General features: G+C 54.4%; 4 protein-coding genes across 4 annotated transcripts; 2 read left to right on the top strand and 2 right to left on the bottom strand.

The window, feature by feature from the left end:
- Window positions 1–622: 622 nt before the first annotated feature.
- Window positions 623–2,749, top strand: BO66DRAFT_431130 (catalase; the record flags this gene model as incomplete). Its single annotated transcript, XM_025650564.1, has 8 exons — window positions 623–878; window positions 944–1,002; window positions 1,060–1,221; window positions 1,272–1,396; window positions 1,443–1,532; window positions 1,580–1,847; window positions 1,900–2,095; window positions 2,156–2,749. The coding sequence occupies 8 exons, from the start codon at window positions 623–625 to the stop codon at window positions 2,683–2,685; spliced, it is 1,686 nt and encodes a 561-aa protein (XP_025500529.1). The 3' UTR covers window positions 2,686–2,749.
- Window positions 2,750–3,066: 317 nt separating this feature from the next.
- BO66DRAFT_441830 (uncharacterized protein) lies at window positions 3,067–3,555 on the bottom strand (the record flags this gene model as incomplete). The annotated part of the gene is made up of 2 exons (XM_025651368.1): window positions 3,067–3,430; window positions 3,542–3,555. The coding sequence occupies 2 exons, from the start codon at window positions 3,553–3,555 to the stop codon at window positions 3,067–3,069; spliced, it is 378 nt and encodes a 125-aa protein (XP_025500528.1).
- Window positions 3,556–4,290: 735 nt separating this feature from the next.
- Window positions 4,291–6,028, bottom strand: BO66DRAFT_380891 (putative proline permease; the record flags this gene model as incomplete). The annotated part of the gene is made up of 2 exons (XM_025645928.1): window positions 4,291–5,599; window positions 5,670–6,028. The coding sequence occupies 2 exons, from the start codon at window positions 6,026–6,028 to the stop codon at window positions 4,291–4,293; spliced, it is 1,668 nt and encodes a 555-aa protein (XP_025500527.1).
- A 1,034-nt stretch (window positions 6,029–7,062) lies between these two features.
- Window positions 7,063–7,872, top strand: BO66DRAFT_441828 (GDSL-like lipase/acylhydrolase; the record flags this gene model as incomplete). Its single annotated transcript, XM_025651367.1, has 1 exon — window positions 7,063–7,872. One exon carries the CDS (start codon window positions 7,063–7,065, stop codon window positions 7,870–7,872), a length of 810 nt encoding a protein of 269 aa, XP_025500526.1.
- Between the last annotated feature and the right edge of the window lie 9,677 nt (window positions 7,873–17,549).

The raw sequence follows: 17,549 nt of genomic DNA, 5'->3' as shown, positions 1-17,549 counted from the left end.
GACTGAAGTAGCCATGGTCATGATTAGCGCATTGCCTTGGCACGAGGAGCCAGAGCGAGCTGGAGCTGAGCTTCCATGGGACTCTCGAATGAGAGAAGCCAGCAGGAATAGATCGGCAAAGATACCAAGTATATGGATTGCCAGGCAGATTTCTCATCGAAGTTATATATCTCGCGTACAGCTCCCTCCGCGGAGAAGTGATGAGTTGCAGGATTCTGAGAAGGCAATTGACTTTCCGTGATAACCTTGTGTCGAAAGGTTATTCAGGTGTTGAGTACAGTAGACGCGGCTAGACCTGTCATGATGAGTTTAAATCAATAATCAGCAGGGATAGGTTTGTGGAAAATCGAAGTGAAGTTGCAGCAAAGTCGATGTGATATTGGTGACGTGAGTGGGGACAGGAGTGTGGCCGTCATCCTGACCGTATGGTAATCAATTGAACTTGATTGGTCTGACACGACGAGGGCAATTGATCTATAAGAGCAGGTCACAAGGTTAAAAGGAGGATTGTAATGTAAAGAAGAAGAAAGAAAGAGACACTTGATTGTGACTGTGTGTTGCTAAAAACCTTGAAGTGATGACTACTCGACCGCTGCAAGTGTTAGGCGGGGCGTTGGGCGCGATGGCGCCGACCGACTCGCTCTTCCAGGGGGCCAACGAGGGACCCGCCCAGACCGCCGCCAAACTCACGGGGGTGCAATCCATCGGCCAGCGCGCCGACGATGCTTCTTACTTCACCAACAACGAAGGCATTCCCTTCCCTGATCCCGCTCACAGCAAGACGGCGGGCGGCATTCCGGTCATTTCCGATACCTTTCTTTTGCAGAAACAGCAGCACTTCAATCGTTCCAAGAACTTGGAGCGCATGGTCCATCCTTGTGGGTTTTTACTTTGCTTCCACTGGTCGTTGTGGGATCACTCACCCATATGTGCATGTAACTAGGCGGCAGTGGTGCCTTCGGATACTTCGAGACAACCAAGGATGTCTCCTCGCTGACCAAAGTAATTTCTTCCTTTCTTATCTTTTCAACGAACTAGACAGCGCGACTGACTATCCAGGCCAACTTTCTCCGATCGGCTGGTGTCCGAACCCCGGTCTTTGTCCGTTTCTCCACCGTCACCCTCGGCAGAGAGTTCCCCGATCTCGCCAGGAACCCCCGCGGCTTTGCCATCAAATTTTATACCGGCGAGGGCAACTATGATCTTGTGGGATTGAACTTCGTATGCTTATGCTGAGACCTGGACGAGGACTCTCACTGATTCCCACCCAGCCCGTTTTCTTCTGTCGCGATCCGATCCAAGGCCCAGATGTGATCCGCTCCCAGTATCGTAACCCGCAGAACTTCCTGTTGGACCACAACTCGCTGTTTGATCTGCTTGCAAACACGCCAGAGGGGTATGTCTTTCTCCGACCGCAAAAGGACCCGGCTGACTCTCACCAGTAACCATGCAGGAATGATGTTTTTCAGCGACCATGGGACTCCCGTGGGATGGAGGAACCAGCACGGCTACGGCTGCCATACCTTCCGATGGTAAGTAATGCACAGGATATCAGCACCGCAACTCTAATATAGATCAGGGTAAATGCCGAGGGCCGGTTCGTCTACATCAAATACCACTTCCTTGCCGACGGCGGCCAGAAACTATTCACCGCCGACGAGGCCCAGCAGCACAGCGGTATCGACCCCGACTTTTCCAAGCGCGACCTCTGGAAAGCGATCGAAAACGGTGAAAAGGTCTCCTGGACGGCTCACGTGCAGGTCATGCAGCCCGAGGACGCCGATCCATCCAAGCTGGGATTCGATCCGTTCGATGTCACCAAAGTGTGGCCCAGAGACAAGTTCCCGGTAGGCGAATCGAGATGAGCGTTGCCCAAGGCAGTAGCTAACAGCCACCCAGATGATGGAGTTTGGCAAACTCGTGCTCAACAAGAACCCGGAGAACTTCCACCGGGACGTCGAACAAGCCGCCTTCTCTCCCGGCAGCATGGTTCCCGGCATTGAAGACAGCCCCGACCCACTCCTGCAGTTCCGCATGTTCTTCTACCGGGACGCCCAGTACCACCGCATTGGTATTAACCTTCATCAAGTCCCAGGTATGGCCCCACCCCTCTTTCCATCTCATCTCAGTGGACATGGCACTAACACGAAACCAGTGAACTGCCCCTTCATGACCCAGTCCTACTCCTCGCTCAACTTCGACGGCCAGATGCGGGTGGACGCCAACCACGGCCTGAAGCCGCAGTACGTGCCGAACAGCTTCGCCCACAAATTCCGGCCGGACACGGCCGAGGCGCCCTACCAGGTGGCGGACAGCAACGTGGGCCGCAAGTCGCACTTCTACCACGAGGGCAAGGACTCGGAGTACGAGCAGCCGCGCGAGCTGTACCGGCGGGTGATGGACGAGACGCAGCGCCAGCACCTGCACGACAACACGGCGCGCCTGCTGCGCGTGGTCGAGTACCCGGAGATCCAGGCCAAGTACCTGGCGCAGCTGTACCGGGTGGCCCCGGAGTACGCGCAGGGTGTGTATGAGTTGCTGCCGGAGAAGAAGTTTGCGTTCGCGGAGGTGGAGAAGCAGTCGCAGGGGGCGGAGAGCGCGGGCAAGACGGCCAAGTTCATGCCCAGCGTCGAGACGGATAAGTTGGTGGGGATGTGTCCGGCGATGTCGGTTTACAATGTTTGACCTGTGCTGGGGATTAAGTAGTGGCTATGATCAAGTACCTGGATGGTCTCATTTACAATAATACAATTACTTCTACACATTCACCGAACTGGAAGTATGAACAGGACCGGGGTCTGTTACATTGTGATGCAACCTATCTCGCGAGTTACTATCGTACACGACACAGAGCTAGAGATTAGTATGATACATCCCCCCCAGTCCAAGGTAACACACGGCAGACTTACCATCTACACTCATGACTAGAACCAAAATCCCCATTGACATTGACACAGCCAACAGGTCATTCTGTTTCCAATCAAAAGTTCCGACCCTGAACAAAACAATACACTAAACCGGCCTCCCAACCGGCCAAGAATCTTACACCCAGATCCCACCAGGAGGCTAATTCAAGCGCCTCCCACGCCGAATATCCTTCAACCTGCGGGTCTCGCGCACATGCTTGCCCTTCTTCTTCTTCTTCTTTTTCTGCTGCTTCTGCTGCTTCTGGGCTCGCGCTCCGTCGGCAGAAGGAGGGGCATTCTCCTTATCGCTCCCGTCACCGCCAGCAGACTCGGTCAGTGCATCGTCACCCTCATCCTTGGGAATACTTCCCTCGCGGGCCGCCCGCTTCTGCGTCGCATTCCGGCAGTAGGGGCAGTCCTTCTCGCGGGAGCTCTGGTAGACGAGCTTGCAGGTGGGCGCGCGGCATATGGTCACGTGACCGCGATGGAAGCAGGCCGGCTTCACGGTGTCTTTGCAGACGGTGCTGTTTGATATTAGCGTGTTTCTTATGATATCGAATTGTTGTAGGGATCAGGGCTGGGGGGGTAGAGAAAAGGGCAGGAGGAGAGAAGATCCATGATGTGGCAGGACGTACCAATGATGAGGCATGGTGGATAGATATTATGCTGTATAGTTTGACTTGCAGGTTGGTCTGGGTTTAGTGGATTCCTCGGTATCGACAGTACAGTACGCTAGGCGTTTCAGCTACCAGCACTGGTCTCTCTGACTGAGAATCTGGTAGATGGTTAGGGGTCAACCATGGATACACACGCAGGGTTTAAGTAGTGCATGATTCTGTGGGGTGCACTCGAGAGAAAGCGGGGAAAGCGTAAGAGGCGGACAAAGAGATTGTTTTGGCACAAAGAATGCTTTCAGCTTCGTTTGTGCTGTCGCACTGGCGGAGTCTCTTTCATGCTTCGCCCTGGGCGTTCTTTGTGGTATTGGCCGAGGTAGCAAGGGTTTAGTCGGAGAGTGTCGGTAGAGTACACGAGTTCACTTCTGCTGTGACGGGCAGTCGGGATTCCATTGGTCGGGGAGCTCTTTGCGCACAGTCTGACTGAAGCGTTCTTTGTCCGCCAGCGCGATCAATTGGCTCTCTTCGAGGTATGCTGTCATTCTTGCCTGCGAGAGCTTTGTTCGAGTTGGGGCTGAGGGAGCTTGGGCTGCTTGAGCTCATGCTGTACGGTACTTCAGATTCGTGTATTATGTTCGGGTGCAGTCAGGAGGGTATTAGGGCACATGGCTGTGTCTGTAAACTCCGACGCAAATCTAGCACCTCGGTAAACAGTGTCATTCTTTGATGCGTGTTCACTACACACATGGGTCAGAGCTACGCCTCCAGCGTTACCACATCTTCTCCCAAGCCCTCCGCACCCAATGCATCCTCGCCAGCTCCTCCCTCCGCCTCTCCTCCAAGCCTCCATCCTCCCACACGCGACACTCAGCATCGACCTCCGCCTTGCCCGCCAACAGATCGACATCCTCCGGCTTGACCCAGGTCGTTCGCTTCCACACCTTCCAGACGGCAAACATGACCACCCAAAACGCAATCCCAAAGTACGAGGTCACGAACCCCTGGACACTGAAGGGAGCGAACACAGTGAACCCGTTGAACAGCGTGACCACGGACCCAATCACCACAGCCAGAATAGCCGCGTAGGGCTGCGCCGGCGACGCCCACGGGAGTAAAGTGCTGCGATCCAGCCCCTGCGCCTTGAGCGCGCGGTACCACGCCAAAAACACCACGACCATGCTGGTGTAGGTCAGCACGAAGGCGCAGGTGGTCAGGTCGACGAACCAGTAGAACACGGTGACGGCGGAGGCGCTGGCCACCAGAAACGTAATGCAGGAGAGCAGCGAGACGACGACGACGCAGTAGATCGGCACGCCGGACGCGGTGCAGCGGCACAGGACGCGGGGGGCCTGGCCGCGCCGCGCCAGCGAGTACAGCGTGCGGCTGCTGCTGTACAGGTAGGCGTTGCCGCAGGACCAGCCCGCCAGCAGAATCAACAGGTTGATAAACCCGGGCAGGCCCCGGATGCCCAGGTTCTCGATCCCGATGACCCACGGCGAGGCGGCGGAGCCCACTGCCGACGAGGAATCCAGCGCGCTGAGCAGCCGCGGGTCCCGTGCGTTGCAGATGATCCCCACGGCCAGCACGCCGATCACGTAGAAGCCCACGATGCGATAGAAGGTCATCTTGACGACGCGCGGGATCGTGAGCCGCGGGTTGGCGATCTCGCCGGCCGCCAGCGCGGGCAGGTCCGGCCCGGCCACGGAAAACCCGGCGTACACGACCACCGAGAAGAAGCCCAGGAACCGGCCCGTCGCGCCCGCGCTGTAGTACTCGAACATCACCCCGTGCTGCCAGTTGCGGAAGCCGTACACGTCGTGGTGCGGGTTGCCGCCCACCATCGTGATGAAGGTCAGGAGCACCAGCCCCAGCAGCAGCAGGATCTTGGTGGATGCCATGATGAATTCCGTCTCCCCGTACCATTTCACCGCGACGATGTTCAGCAGGAAGCACACCACGATGGCCATGGCGACCCACACCGCCGGGTTGACGCTCGTGTTCCAGTATTGCATGACCGTCGCCACGGCGGCGTATTCCGTGCAGACCAGCATCAGCCCGCCGTAGAAGTAGACCCAGCCCCTGTTGCATTTAGTATGTGTTCAGATTGAGGTGTGGGTGTGGATGGGCAGAAAGAGGAACAGGAGCATACATGGCAAATCCAAAGGCGGGATCAATGTACCGCGCGGCGAGTTCGAAGATGGACCCTCGGATGGGCAGATAGGCGCACATCTCCCCAACGCAGAGGTTGACCGGCCAGATGAAGCAGATCCCGTAGAACAGAAATCCCAGAAACACGGAGAGGGGCCCTGCGTCGCGGAGGTAGGAGCCAATTCCCACGAACAGACCTGTTCCGATGGAGCCCCCGATGGCCATCAGCTGCACATGGCGAGAGGAGAGACCGCGTTTGGTCTGGTGCAGCTCGACGAGGGTGCCATGTTGGCTGGAGGGGGCCCTGTCCGCTGCGGACGGCTCCCGCGAGAGATCGACGACCGATGGTGATTTCTTCATGATTTCGCTGTCGTGAAGTCGTCATGGCTGTCATTGCCGCAGGGGTCCGTTTATAAACCCCAAATCTCGGCAGTGTATCTGGAGGTCTGGGGCAGCGAAATGGGCTCGTTGGAAAGGCATTCTCGAGGTGTTGATAAGAGGTTCGAATGAGATGGCGGCGTCTTTATCAGACCTTCCCGCTATCACTCGTTTCTGTCCCGATGGGGGAAGAGAGCGCGATGGATATCTTGGCTGCGATAAGCAGGATGTTGACGATGATTGTGGTCTTGGCCTGATTGAGCACTGTCTCTATCTTCAAGACGCAGTTCGAGGTTGATTGGACACTGAAATGGAGTGGCCCGACTGTAATGGTTGGCGGATGCCCTAACTGCACCGCGCTGCCGCACTTGTCAACAGTCACAGTCAGTCTACAAGTCACCACCTGGAGTTTAACTTATGACGTAGCATGTCTGAGTCCCTGTAAGTCACCTTAACTACGTTCCATCATTCATGGCGCTTTCCTCTCTCTCATCCCTTCTTCACATCCGTTCGACCGGCAGCTGCAGGTTCAGCAAGCATCCCCGCACGGCAATCTAATCTCGGGCGATGCTTGGCCGAGCAGAGCAACTCCTGCACAATTCACCCACATCGACCTGTCCATTCAAGGCGCGGACTGCTTTCGGGCATATATTTTCCAGACCCCTCGGACTTTAGCCAGACAGACTTCTTCAGGGATCTGCCCCACGCGGGGCAATGACGATGATTCTCGCGTCAATTGCTCTCTGCATCACGGAGTGACAGAGCCATCGAGGAGCAGGCCCTTGGCAGCAAACCTGCAGAGTCACGCCCGCCCACCCTCACTCCTGGCAGAAGGATGCCAATCGTGCCATGATTGCTGGAACTGACGCTGGATTCTTCCAGTTGGTGGGGTGAACCACCGCAAGACATCCAGAAATTCAACACATAAGACGGCCGTTCACCACTCGAAAAGCATCACGAACCTCAACCCACCCACCCAGTTCAACCCTCAAAGTACAACCCTACCCTCAATCATCATGAAACTCAACCTCCTCACCCTCCTCCCCTTCCTCACCCATTCCACCGCGGCGCACCCCTCCCCCTCCCCCAAATCCCAAGCCCCCACCAGCATTCCCCCCATCTTCTTCCTCGCGGGCGACAGCACAACCGCCAAACAAAGCACCGGCGGCGGCGGCTGGGGCAACGGCTTCCTCAACACGACGCTGCACCACGGCGCCACCGGGACCAACTACGGGGTCAACGGGCGCACGACGGTCAGCTACCGGGCGGACGGCTACTGGGCGACGGTGCTGGCGGGCGTGGCCAGCGCGCACGCATCGGGCACGCACAGCCCCTACGTGACCATCCAATTCGGGCACAACGACCAGAAGGCGGCCGCCAACATCTCGATCGCCGAGTACACGACCAACCTGGAGGTGTTTGTGGGCGACGTGCGCGCCGCCGGCGGCACCCCGATCCTCGTCACGCCGCTCTCGCGCCGCGGCTACGACAACTCGACGGGCACGCCCCTCGTCGTCGAGAACCTGGCCGACCAGCGCGCCGCCACGATCGCCGCCGCCCGGGCGACCGGCGCGCGGTGGATCGATCTCAACGCCGCGAGCACGCGCTACCTCAATGCGATCGGGCCGGCCGACGCGTGGACGTACAATCTCGTGGCCGAGGATCAGACCCATCTCAATGCCCAGGGGAGTGTGGTATTCGGAGGGCTCGTGGCCGAGTTGATTGGGGGGGTACTTCCTGACCTCAAAAGGGAGGGGTTTGTGGTTGTGGAGGAGACGCTCAGGGAGGATTTGGATAGGGGGGTGTATTTTTGGCCGGATTTGTAGGGGCTTTCTTTGGATTGAAAGGAGGGCGCGAGAGGAGGAGTTGTGAGAGAGGGTGAGTGTGGGGTACTGGTCTGGGGTTGAGTTGGGGATCGGGGTGAGATGCGCCTCTCGATTGGGTTGGGTTGGGGCAATCGTGTTTTGATGCTGAGAGCTGGGTTCTGTCGTTCTTTGGAACTTGATGGGTTGGGTTGAGGTTTGGGTTGCATGCTGAGGATGACTATAGTAGTGGATATAGCTCCTATGCTGGGCTTGGTCTTGGGGTATTCTATGTCTACCGGGTTCTCATCTTTTATCGTTATATCTTCATGCTTCATGTGTAGCGGCGCAGGAATGTATAGCTGCGCAAGAATGCGAGATTGTGTCAGGCATAGCCTGGGAGACGAGGGCTTAGACATGAACCAGGGTCTTTTTCTCGGTTTGGGATATTCTTTGATGTCAAGCGGTCTCTTCGGTTTGGGAGAACGCACCCATGTGTATGGGCTTACATGGGAGGATGTAATGAGATGTCGATGCTACGCTGGCGGCATGAGTGACCACAGCTCAAAACCTTTAGACGAAAGTGAAGGGCTTCTACGACAGAATCATGAGGGCATGGTTTCGCCCCTATACAGAGTCAAGCACCGTTCTAGCTCATAGACCCAGTAGTTCAACCGGAGTCAACACTTATTGACCGACTGCTATGTTTGGCCACCATACTACGAAGTCGATGCTTACGAGTACTAACAACACAGGCAAACCCGTCAATCCCCAAAGCACTGCAGTCCTAACCAACCATCTCAACCCGTGCTCATGCAGAGGCGTACATACCACTTGCATCCAGTCAAGGATGGCATACATATGCTGACCCCGGCGTCAAGTCCACGAATCTCGACCGACAGTGCCTGATGCACGGCACGAGCATCCGATGCAACAAGCGAGATACAGTAATCAGAAAAGTGGCGGCGATAAGATCCAAAACTTCCAGACGCAAAGTAGGTACGAGATAGGGGACAGGGGCAAACAACCAGGTTGCATCGCGGGCGATAACTAACTTAATGGACTGAAGTGACTGGGCTTGGCAGGTCCAGCCTCAACGCGTCGCAGATCGGCTTTTCTTCGGGAGAAATCGCGCGATTTGTCCCGTACACCCACGCAGGAGATTTCTCATGCAGTAGTGTCACCGTGCCCACCAGCAAAAAAAAAAAAAAAAGAAGAAAAAAACCTCCAGTGGCGTGTAGCACTATTTAAAGATTGCCACCCTGTATTTTTGGAGATGGATGGAACAGTCCACTATTCAGGTCGCTCGCCGGTTGATGTCGGAGATCAACCAAGCTCCAACATCTGTTGGGAAGGGCGGCTGCAGGGACCGCCCCTCGGCCTGTGCTTCTGCCACCCTACGGACAATTGACAAGTGATCGATGGGGCCAGCAAGCAAGGAATCCATCAACGCTTTCTGCACGACGGGCCGTGGGGACAGTCTGTGGGCAGGATGGCGTGCCTGCCTGTCAATGGTCCTCAGTAATTGAGTAGGATCGCAATTGTCAACCCTCGCGCCGTAGGGCGGGCGGGAATTACGGCTACCTATCAGCGGCAACCTGCCTCCGATCACCATGATAATTCCAGCCACCATGCCATGTTGTCTGTCATTTCTCCTAGAGTTGGACGTCCAGACCACGGATCGGCGACCGTCGACGTGCCGGGCGACCTGCATCAACAGTGTAATTGCAGCATTTGGTATCACGGACCTGCCAGCGAATCATCCTCAGACCTTCTTCGTCGCATCCCCACTGCCCCAGGCCAGGCGATGTAGCTGTTATCTCGCGTCGCGATTTCAGGACTCAATCCTCCCCAATGCGCAGGATCGGCAAGGCTCAGCCGCAGCACGGCTCCACATCATGCCCACTACCCTGTATGACACAAGATTAGGAAGTGTAAGAAGTAAGAAGTTAAGATGTTGGAGACTGAGTGTCAGGGCGCGGTCGCGATACGGCGCACAGTACATACTAGTTACCAGAGACTCAGAGTCAGTTATTCTCGCACCAGCACTAGTGGATGATTGTGCATACACTTATGCACGTCCTACCGGTTTAGCGCCTGCGGTAGCACCAGGAACGGTTTAAACACCCGTCTGGTCAGGGAGGATCCCTGCCAGGCTAGGATCCAGTGGCTGGGGTAACCACCATCCACAGTGCTTTGCGCGGCCCGTCATTTGGCAGGATGAGGGCTCGTGTGGACTAGTTCGGTGCCACCTCTGCTGATGATACGTATCATGCAACAGCTGGCGCACGGCGAATCCCCACAGATTCAAGCCCAGAGGTCATAACTCCAAGGGACTAGCCTTAACTGGTGGTTGAAGGACAGGCTGGCTGAGACCAGCAGGGCTCGCAAATGTCAAACAGGACCGGAAAACGGGTGAAGACATCCTCACTCCCAACTAGCTGTGGCTCATGACCGTTATTGTCCGAGGTCCACAGCATGAGCTATTGTGGATCACTTATAGCAGTATCTTGCTATAGCACGAGCCCAACCTTCTGCGGCAGCATCGACGGGACCAGAGGATGCACGAGGAAGCCGTCGTAACACCTTGGAAATTAGTGACTGGTCAGAGCTCCAATGGTGGGTCGGTGGGACACCCAACGACGCCTCCCAGTGGCTAGCACGGAATCGGAGTGTTCAACATCACCGCAGCACCTATCATGACCCTGACTCTTATTACACCAGTGCCAGTAATCAGGATAGTGAATGGCGTGCTAGGCCAGTCAAGCATGACTCAAGCAGCACTGAGTTATATTTGAGAACAGCACAACCCAATCACCGTCCCCTTCGTGATAACATCTCCGTCTAGTCTTTGGCCTTGAGTGGGACTGGCGTAAACTAGTACTGTACCTGCTACCTAGCAGTACAGTACTAAGTGCGTGTGTGTGACTGGGAGAAAAACGCCTCATTGAGTTCACATTGGCCATGTAAGTACCAAACCGAGTCAGCGGCTTGCCTTCAGACATCGCCTCCCGCGATACGAATACCATTTAGCCCATCTGTTTCTAAAACATATTGATCGCTGGACACATTCACGAAGGCGTCAAATTCTGAGCAGCGTGGGAGATAGCGTGTTGGTGCAGGATCGCCATCCTCCCATGATGCCATCTTGCATACAGTCCGTCCACGCACGAGCTCGGAGAATTTTCTGCTCGTTACTCGCGTCTCATAGGATCTACAAAGCGATTGTCCTGTGTTTTGTCTGCCCAGAAGTGCAGGCGGAATCCTGACACTCTGCATTATCCTGCGTCGGATCATAGTGTTCCGTGGCACCCGCGGCTGTGGCCTTGTCTTATCGTTCTAGCGAAGTCGCGATAAAGACTGCATCAGCAGCTGCAGGCCACCGAAGAGCTACCATCCCCATTTGACGAGGAAAAGAATTTTCGGTGCTAGGAAAGTGCACTATGCGATGGTGCTGTCAGGGGCGTTCTCGGCCAGCGGTAGCGTAGAATTCAGTATGCTTCTGTGTATGGTCAAGACAACCCGTCTGGCCAGTTCCCTTCCTAGGAGCAGAGCTTGATGGCAGGTGTCTGTGGAGGTCACATTCTTAGATCTGTTGAACGGTGCTACGATCGCCCACTTTGGCAGCGACACAATGTCATTTGTCAGACGGTTGAGCGGTGGATGGATACACTCCGGAGATCTTCCGTAGTGGCACCTCAGATGGGGTCGGAAAAGGGTTGACTTCGCTAGCCGATCGAGCTTCAGCTCCTTCGGTAATAAATGGGGATCGTGCGAGTCTAGCTTGCGAAGCAGGTGAACAGCTAGCTAGCTAGATAGGTAAGAAGAGTATGGGTGAGTTCCAGATCACCAGGGTTTCCACAGAAAGCACACCCGCAATTAGGATCTTGCTCCGATCACCGGAGAAGTCAAGTCAAGTGAAGTCAAGCCGGGGCTGAGCGAGAAGAACAGGCGGTGCCTCGTTGGATCGGGATGGATGGATGGATGGATGGATGGGTGGGTGGATTGATGGGTGCAGAGGAAGGAACCTTGAAGATGGTGTGCAGCAGCCGACTCGGCGCTAACTTGGCCTAAGGTGTCGAGGCCCCCTTGGTCGCGGCCCGTGCAATAAGCTAGTCTACTTTGGTCTACCTGCACTGGGCACCAGTAAACTACTACTAACTAACCCTGAACTCTGCTACTCAGTACAGTACTGTCGGAGTACAGTCACTCAAGTTACTCTCCCATTCAAGTACTATGCCTTCTCTTTCTTTGCTCTCAGCCATCGACGTGTTCCAGCATGGATGGCGAAACTGAAATTCAGTCTGTCTTCCCGTCTCCTTGCCACTTCGTTACTTTCAGAGCCGGACCTTCGGTCGATGTCGGAGCGAACTGTCCACCCATCGGCGATGGCTTCACTTGTTGACCATGATCATCGTGGAATGGTGTCACTCATACTGGGCCTATATATAGCACGCATAGGCTAACCTTTACGAATATTGGTTGCAGAGGTAGCAGTGGTAAGCCATTTCTGCCTCAGGACGTCATACTGTGGGATGGTCATCAACGGCGGCTAATCCTGGCTTGATCGCTGGTTGCCTCACCTGTGCAGCTAGATTACTAGTTGTACACTAAACACACCCCGACTTTCGACGGATATACTCCCTGCCGGACCAGTGATGGTTGGAGTTTCGTGTAAGCCCACTGATTTTTGAAGAGCTTACAGCGGCAACTGATCCCAATGAACCCCCACATTTTCCAAGCATGGACCACTGGTGGATCCTCACCCGCCAGGGTCTCTCTCTGCTCGACTCCGTCCCGGCGTACACGTTGTCAATCTTACCGTACTACTACCCCAGTGGTACACAGTATGCAACCGATGCATCTGAGAGGAAACGGCGCGAGGCCATCAACAAGATTGGGTCCTGAGATCTGGGATGCGCATCCACTGGGAGCATGGCCGGTACACCATCCGCAGATACGGGACTCGCGAACTTCAAAAGAATATACTCTAATGTACATCCTTTCTTTTCCCAAAGAGGTAGATGGTACCGTACCTTCGCTAACTGCCAGTGCGATGAGCGACCTGTAGCCCACTACTGGCCAGGTACCCGCACGGCTCGCCACGGGCAATGTTCTAGCAGCACTAGAAAACCTTCCTGCTTTGCATCTTCCTTAGTCTGTTGCTCGGACTATTTACCAGAGAACTCAAAGCCAGTGGGCCATTTCCTCGAGACCAATCGAAACCCGTCGAAGTCAAATGGGCCAATGCAACGTGGACGCGGCGGTTGACCGATCGCTCGTGTTGGTTGGCCATCCTTTCCAGAAATTCGAGCCACGACAGGTTACTCCTAGGCAGGTACACAATGACACATTTCTCGTCTACATCGGCTCTCCAGATTTCGGTTTCTAGCCAGTCGCGAGAGGAATGATGGATAAGCCACCATCCCGTCTGCGGATCAACCAGTCCCGGCGCCACAACCCAATCAGGAGCTGTACTGCGATGTCTCTTGAGCGAGTGTCACCATTGTGCTTCGGGGTATTTTCAACCAAAAATAATTATCAAAAATCGCGCCGAAATGCCAATTCTTCAGTCACCGACATGGGTCAAGAAGACTTGCACAGGGAGTAACGATAACCTGTCAGTGGGTAGACGTTGATGTGAAACATCGATAATATATTTTGAGGATTGTTGCCCACGCCCGAAAAATCGGGCAAGCAACTTGGCGGGACCGACCGATGCTAAGATTGGGGCAGCTGCGGGTTAACCGGACCTTGGGAGAGATTTGAAACCCCCAGCTCTTTGTAGCGAGCGAGCGTGTACTGTACTTACGGAGTGAAAAGTCCTCTCATTATTATTCAAGGAGTGATGACCGAATGGATCCACCCGCCAGGACGGATCGAACGGAGACGATTGGGACATTACCCGCCGGATCCAGGGAAATCCCCCACAAAACCGCAAAGTTGCTTTCATTCCAATGCCATTCCTTTCCCCCACAAAATGGCGCACGCTTGCTTGCCCACTGCGGTCCGGCCGGCCTTGGGGTCCTGGGAATGTCCACTTCGAATTTCCTGGTCGCGACAGTTGCAATTGACTGAATTGGGAGGATTTAGCGGGCGGCGCCAGCCGCCACTGCCCTCACCAGTCCGAAGCAGGCACGCAGGCAAGCCAGCAAGCAAGCAACCTCGGTCCATGGGTTTTTGGAGAACCCCAGACTTTCCAGCTTCCCATCTCCTTGTTGCAAGCTCCCTTAGCCGATAGGGGAAACTCGCGGTGAGTTCTTTGTATGCTCGTACTGAACCATTTCTGGGGAAGGGGCAATGCGAAAGTGAAACTCACCCCCGTGCCTACTGCGCTCTCAGGAGCGACACTGGCCGATCCAGCCGGGTCACGAGGTCCGGGGTTGGATTTCGTGTTAAACTTAGTCTTCCAGGAGTTGATGCGACCAGGAGCACCGTCAACGGCCCGTGACCTACCTGGTGGATATGATCCCGGCCAAGACCGTCGTAATCTTACTGCATACCAGCAATGGCGTACCACGCACGTCTTACAGTCCTGGAGGGTTTGCAAGCGGTCATCTTACCGTACTGTACCCGAGAATTTACTCGTTTGGAGGACCTGTCTCTTTCGCCAGCTCTTTGCTCTCGGTGCAAGGCCGGGCAGGTCGTGAAACTGCCTAGTTGGGCTAGTGGTCTTCCAGTTTGCTGCGACTGCGACTAGTTCCGGACCGCCTCCCAACGACTCACCGGTAATTTAACATACAATACAATTGCCGACGATAAGGCAAGATAGTGAGCCCCGAGGGCAATTGTTTGTCAAGGCTGTTCACTGATTACCTTTCGCCAGAGTCTTCATGCCCTTCGGATGTTGTTCGTGACCATCACCCTGGCCATCGTCAGAGTCATTGCATGCTTGCTTTGAGTCGCTTGAGCCTGAGAAACGGGAAGTCCGATTGTACTGTACTCCCGCGACAAGCAGGCAGCAGCGCAATGGATGTCTTGACCGAATGTCGGCTTCCTCAGGCAGGGGGGCTCACCCATCGCATTCATGTCTCGCCTCCCACAGCCTCCCTCGTTGTGCACACCACCGTAGGGATGCGCAGTCGATGGGCCACATTTCCGCGTGGTCCTTCCAGTCTTTCAGAGTCATAGCCGGGTTCCGATGAGGAATTGGCCTGGCAAGCGATACCTTCCGGTCGACATCGGGGTGCATCCGAGCTTACACTGCAGAAAATGACCAGGATCGCCCGTGCAAGCCTATTTCGTGCAAGAGACAGGAATTGGTTGCTTTTGGGATTTCTCGATGCAGGGAGCCCCAGGCCTACTGGGGTGGACTGGGCGATGTTCTGACAGAGTCGATTTCCAGGAAGATAGTAAGTTTCCCGTCTGTATGTACTCTGTAGCCCATGATAAAGTCTATTTCACTGCCATAGTGACTGTGCTGTTTTCCCCGTCGCTGAGCAGAGTCCCCGGAGTTAGGGAAGGGGAGGACGGGACGATTTGCTGCAGAACTTTCCCCCACGTCATAGTGGCAGCCACTTAAGACCGTACTAAGACTTAGTGAAGTGGTCAATTGTCTAGCCATAGCTATGGGTAGTCTACGTGGGGTGGTTTCGAAGACGATCGAGGACAGTCTTGTCTACTCGATTAACTTGTTAAGGGTAGTACTGACGACCAGGTACGTCTGGTGGGTGGTGGTTTCCAGTGCAGTGACAGGCGGCGTACGATCCCCGACGTCCGGGTGAGACGGTATCGGCGTCACAAAACGGTATCATGATTGATTGCAATTTGAAAGGTGGGTCTCTCCCCCGTGACTGGGTTGGATGATTGACTGAGTGATTGACTGTATCAAGCAGTAGCGTAGTTAGTGGGGCCCTGCTGGCACGCACCTTTTGGGGCCTTTTCCTGTCATGGCCCATGCTCTACTGTACTCCGTAGTTGGCTTCAAATTGACCACGGATTGAACCCGCCCTGCTCCACTCTGGCTGCAATCCGGCTCGGATCATTGGGGGACAGGCTGGAGTGACTAAGCTGGTTCGTTGTTTGTATGCGTGTATGTAACCTGGTTACCCTTCCCTTCAGCTTACACTTCATCTTCCTAATCTGTAATCTAAGATAGAGTAAACGAGCGATCGCAATTAATTAAATTCCTTTCTTATTACTGACTGTCTGACTTATTCTCTACCTTCCTATAATTGGAATCATTAATAATCCCTCACCCGGATAAGTCTGGCCGGAGCACGGCTTGCTGACGACGTTGGGTCGGGTGTCGCCTTGGAGGCATGTAAAGACTGCAATGGATTTATTATTATCTGCCTGGGATTTCCCGTGCAACATCCGAAGACAATTTTTGCCCTGCTGCTGATGCTGGTGCTGCAAAGATTGTGAATGAATGAATGAATGAATGAATAAAAGAAAGAACCTGTGTTGTTCTCATAACTGTTCTGTGCTAGGAAAGGGAGAAGTAGTGTTCCTACTACTACCTACCTTACCTGACTGACAGTGTCTGTCTTTCGGCTACAGCCTCGCTCAGACATCAACCTTTCTTCCTTCTCCCTTCCTTTTTCTCCCTCCCTCCCTCCAGCTCCAGGCTCCCTCCTTCACTTGCCTTATCCACTCACCCATTCTGCACATCATTTCTCTGCATCCATTTCCTTGCGATTTCCATTTTTTTTTTTTTGGACAGCTTTCTAGAATCTGGGCGGGTGGATTTGTCTTCTTTGAACGATTTGAATCTAGAATACGCGGGTTGATCCTAGGTACGGAGTACTGTTTGCAGTCACTGCCAGTCCGTCATCCCCCAGCTTATCGAGAACCAGACAGGCCCATTCCCCATTCGGTTATCTCCGGCTTATCCACTTTCCTCTTTCTCTCTCCTGTCTGTCTCTCTTTGCTCACTCACACCACTACCTCCACTACCTCCACTACCTTGTCCCCTTCACCTCTCATTACCACCACCACCACCACCACTCCTACTAAATGAGATAGCTGTGGAGTGACTTCTTCAGTCCCTTTCGTCATCTTATCATTAATCTCTTGTGATTCTTCTCTCCTGGTGAGTTGCAATTCTTTTCTACTCTTGAGTCTTTGCTCTCTCTTCTTATTGTTTTCCCTTGAAAAGAGTTGACTGTTGAATGCTACTACCTACCTACCCCCCCCCCTGCTGATTAAAGTTGCGCTGACCCCCGAGATCAACCCTCCCCCCCCAGGAACAGAACCACTTTGCCACCTTCCCCTACCCACCTTCCTACCTCGTCTCGCTATTCTTTGTACTATTTCACCTCACAATATCCCTCCAATTCTTCTCTCCGTCCTCTCCGTTCTCTCCGTCCTCTCGATCACCTCATTTTCTGTCATTCTGACATCCTTCCTTCCCTAATTGTCTACTTGTACTTGACTTAGAGTTACTGGGTTCCTCCTGTCTTCTGGTGAGTTCCGTTGGTTGCCCGCACTTTATTTCCTGCCTCGTCAATTCCGAGCAAATAATGGTCCAAAGCTAACCTCAATTCCCGTTGAATCAGCATGCGGTCAATGTCGGGTTTTGCTCATTCCCCTGTTCAGTGATCCCTTCCCTATCGCCTCGATCCTCGATACATTTATCGCCGCCACCCCTCTCACCCGCTCTCGTCCCTCCATCATTCAAGAGGCCTACTCCTGCATCAACGCCTCCCTCCCAAACCAGTGACTGCACTGGTGAACACAAGAATATCAGGTGATATAGG

Source organism: Aspergillus aculeatinus (genome assembly GCF_003184765.1).
Source record: "Aspergillus aculeatinus CBS 121060 unplaced genomic scaffold BO66scaffold_48, whole genome shotgun sequence".
In the NCBI taxonomy this organism is placed as follows: Eukaryota; Fungi; Ascomycota; class Eurotiomycetes; order Eurotiales; family Aspergillaceae; genus Aspergillus; species Aspergillus aculeatinus.
The sequence above is the reverse complement of the archived record's forward strand: the minus strand, read 5'-3'. Positions and strand labels throughout refer to the sequence as shown.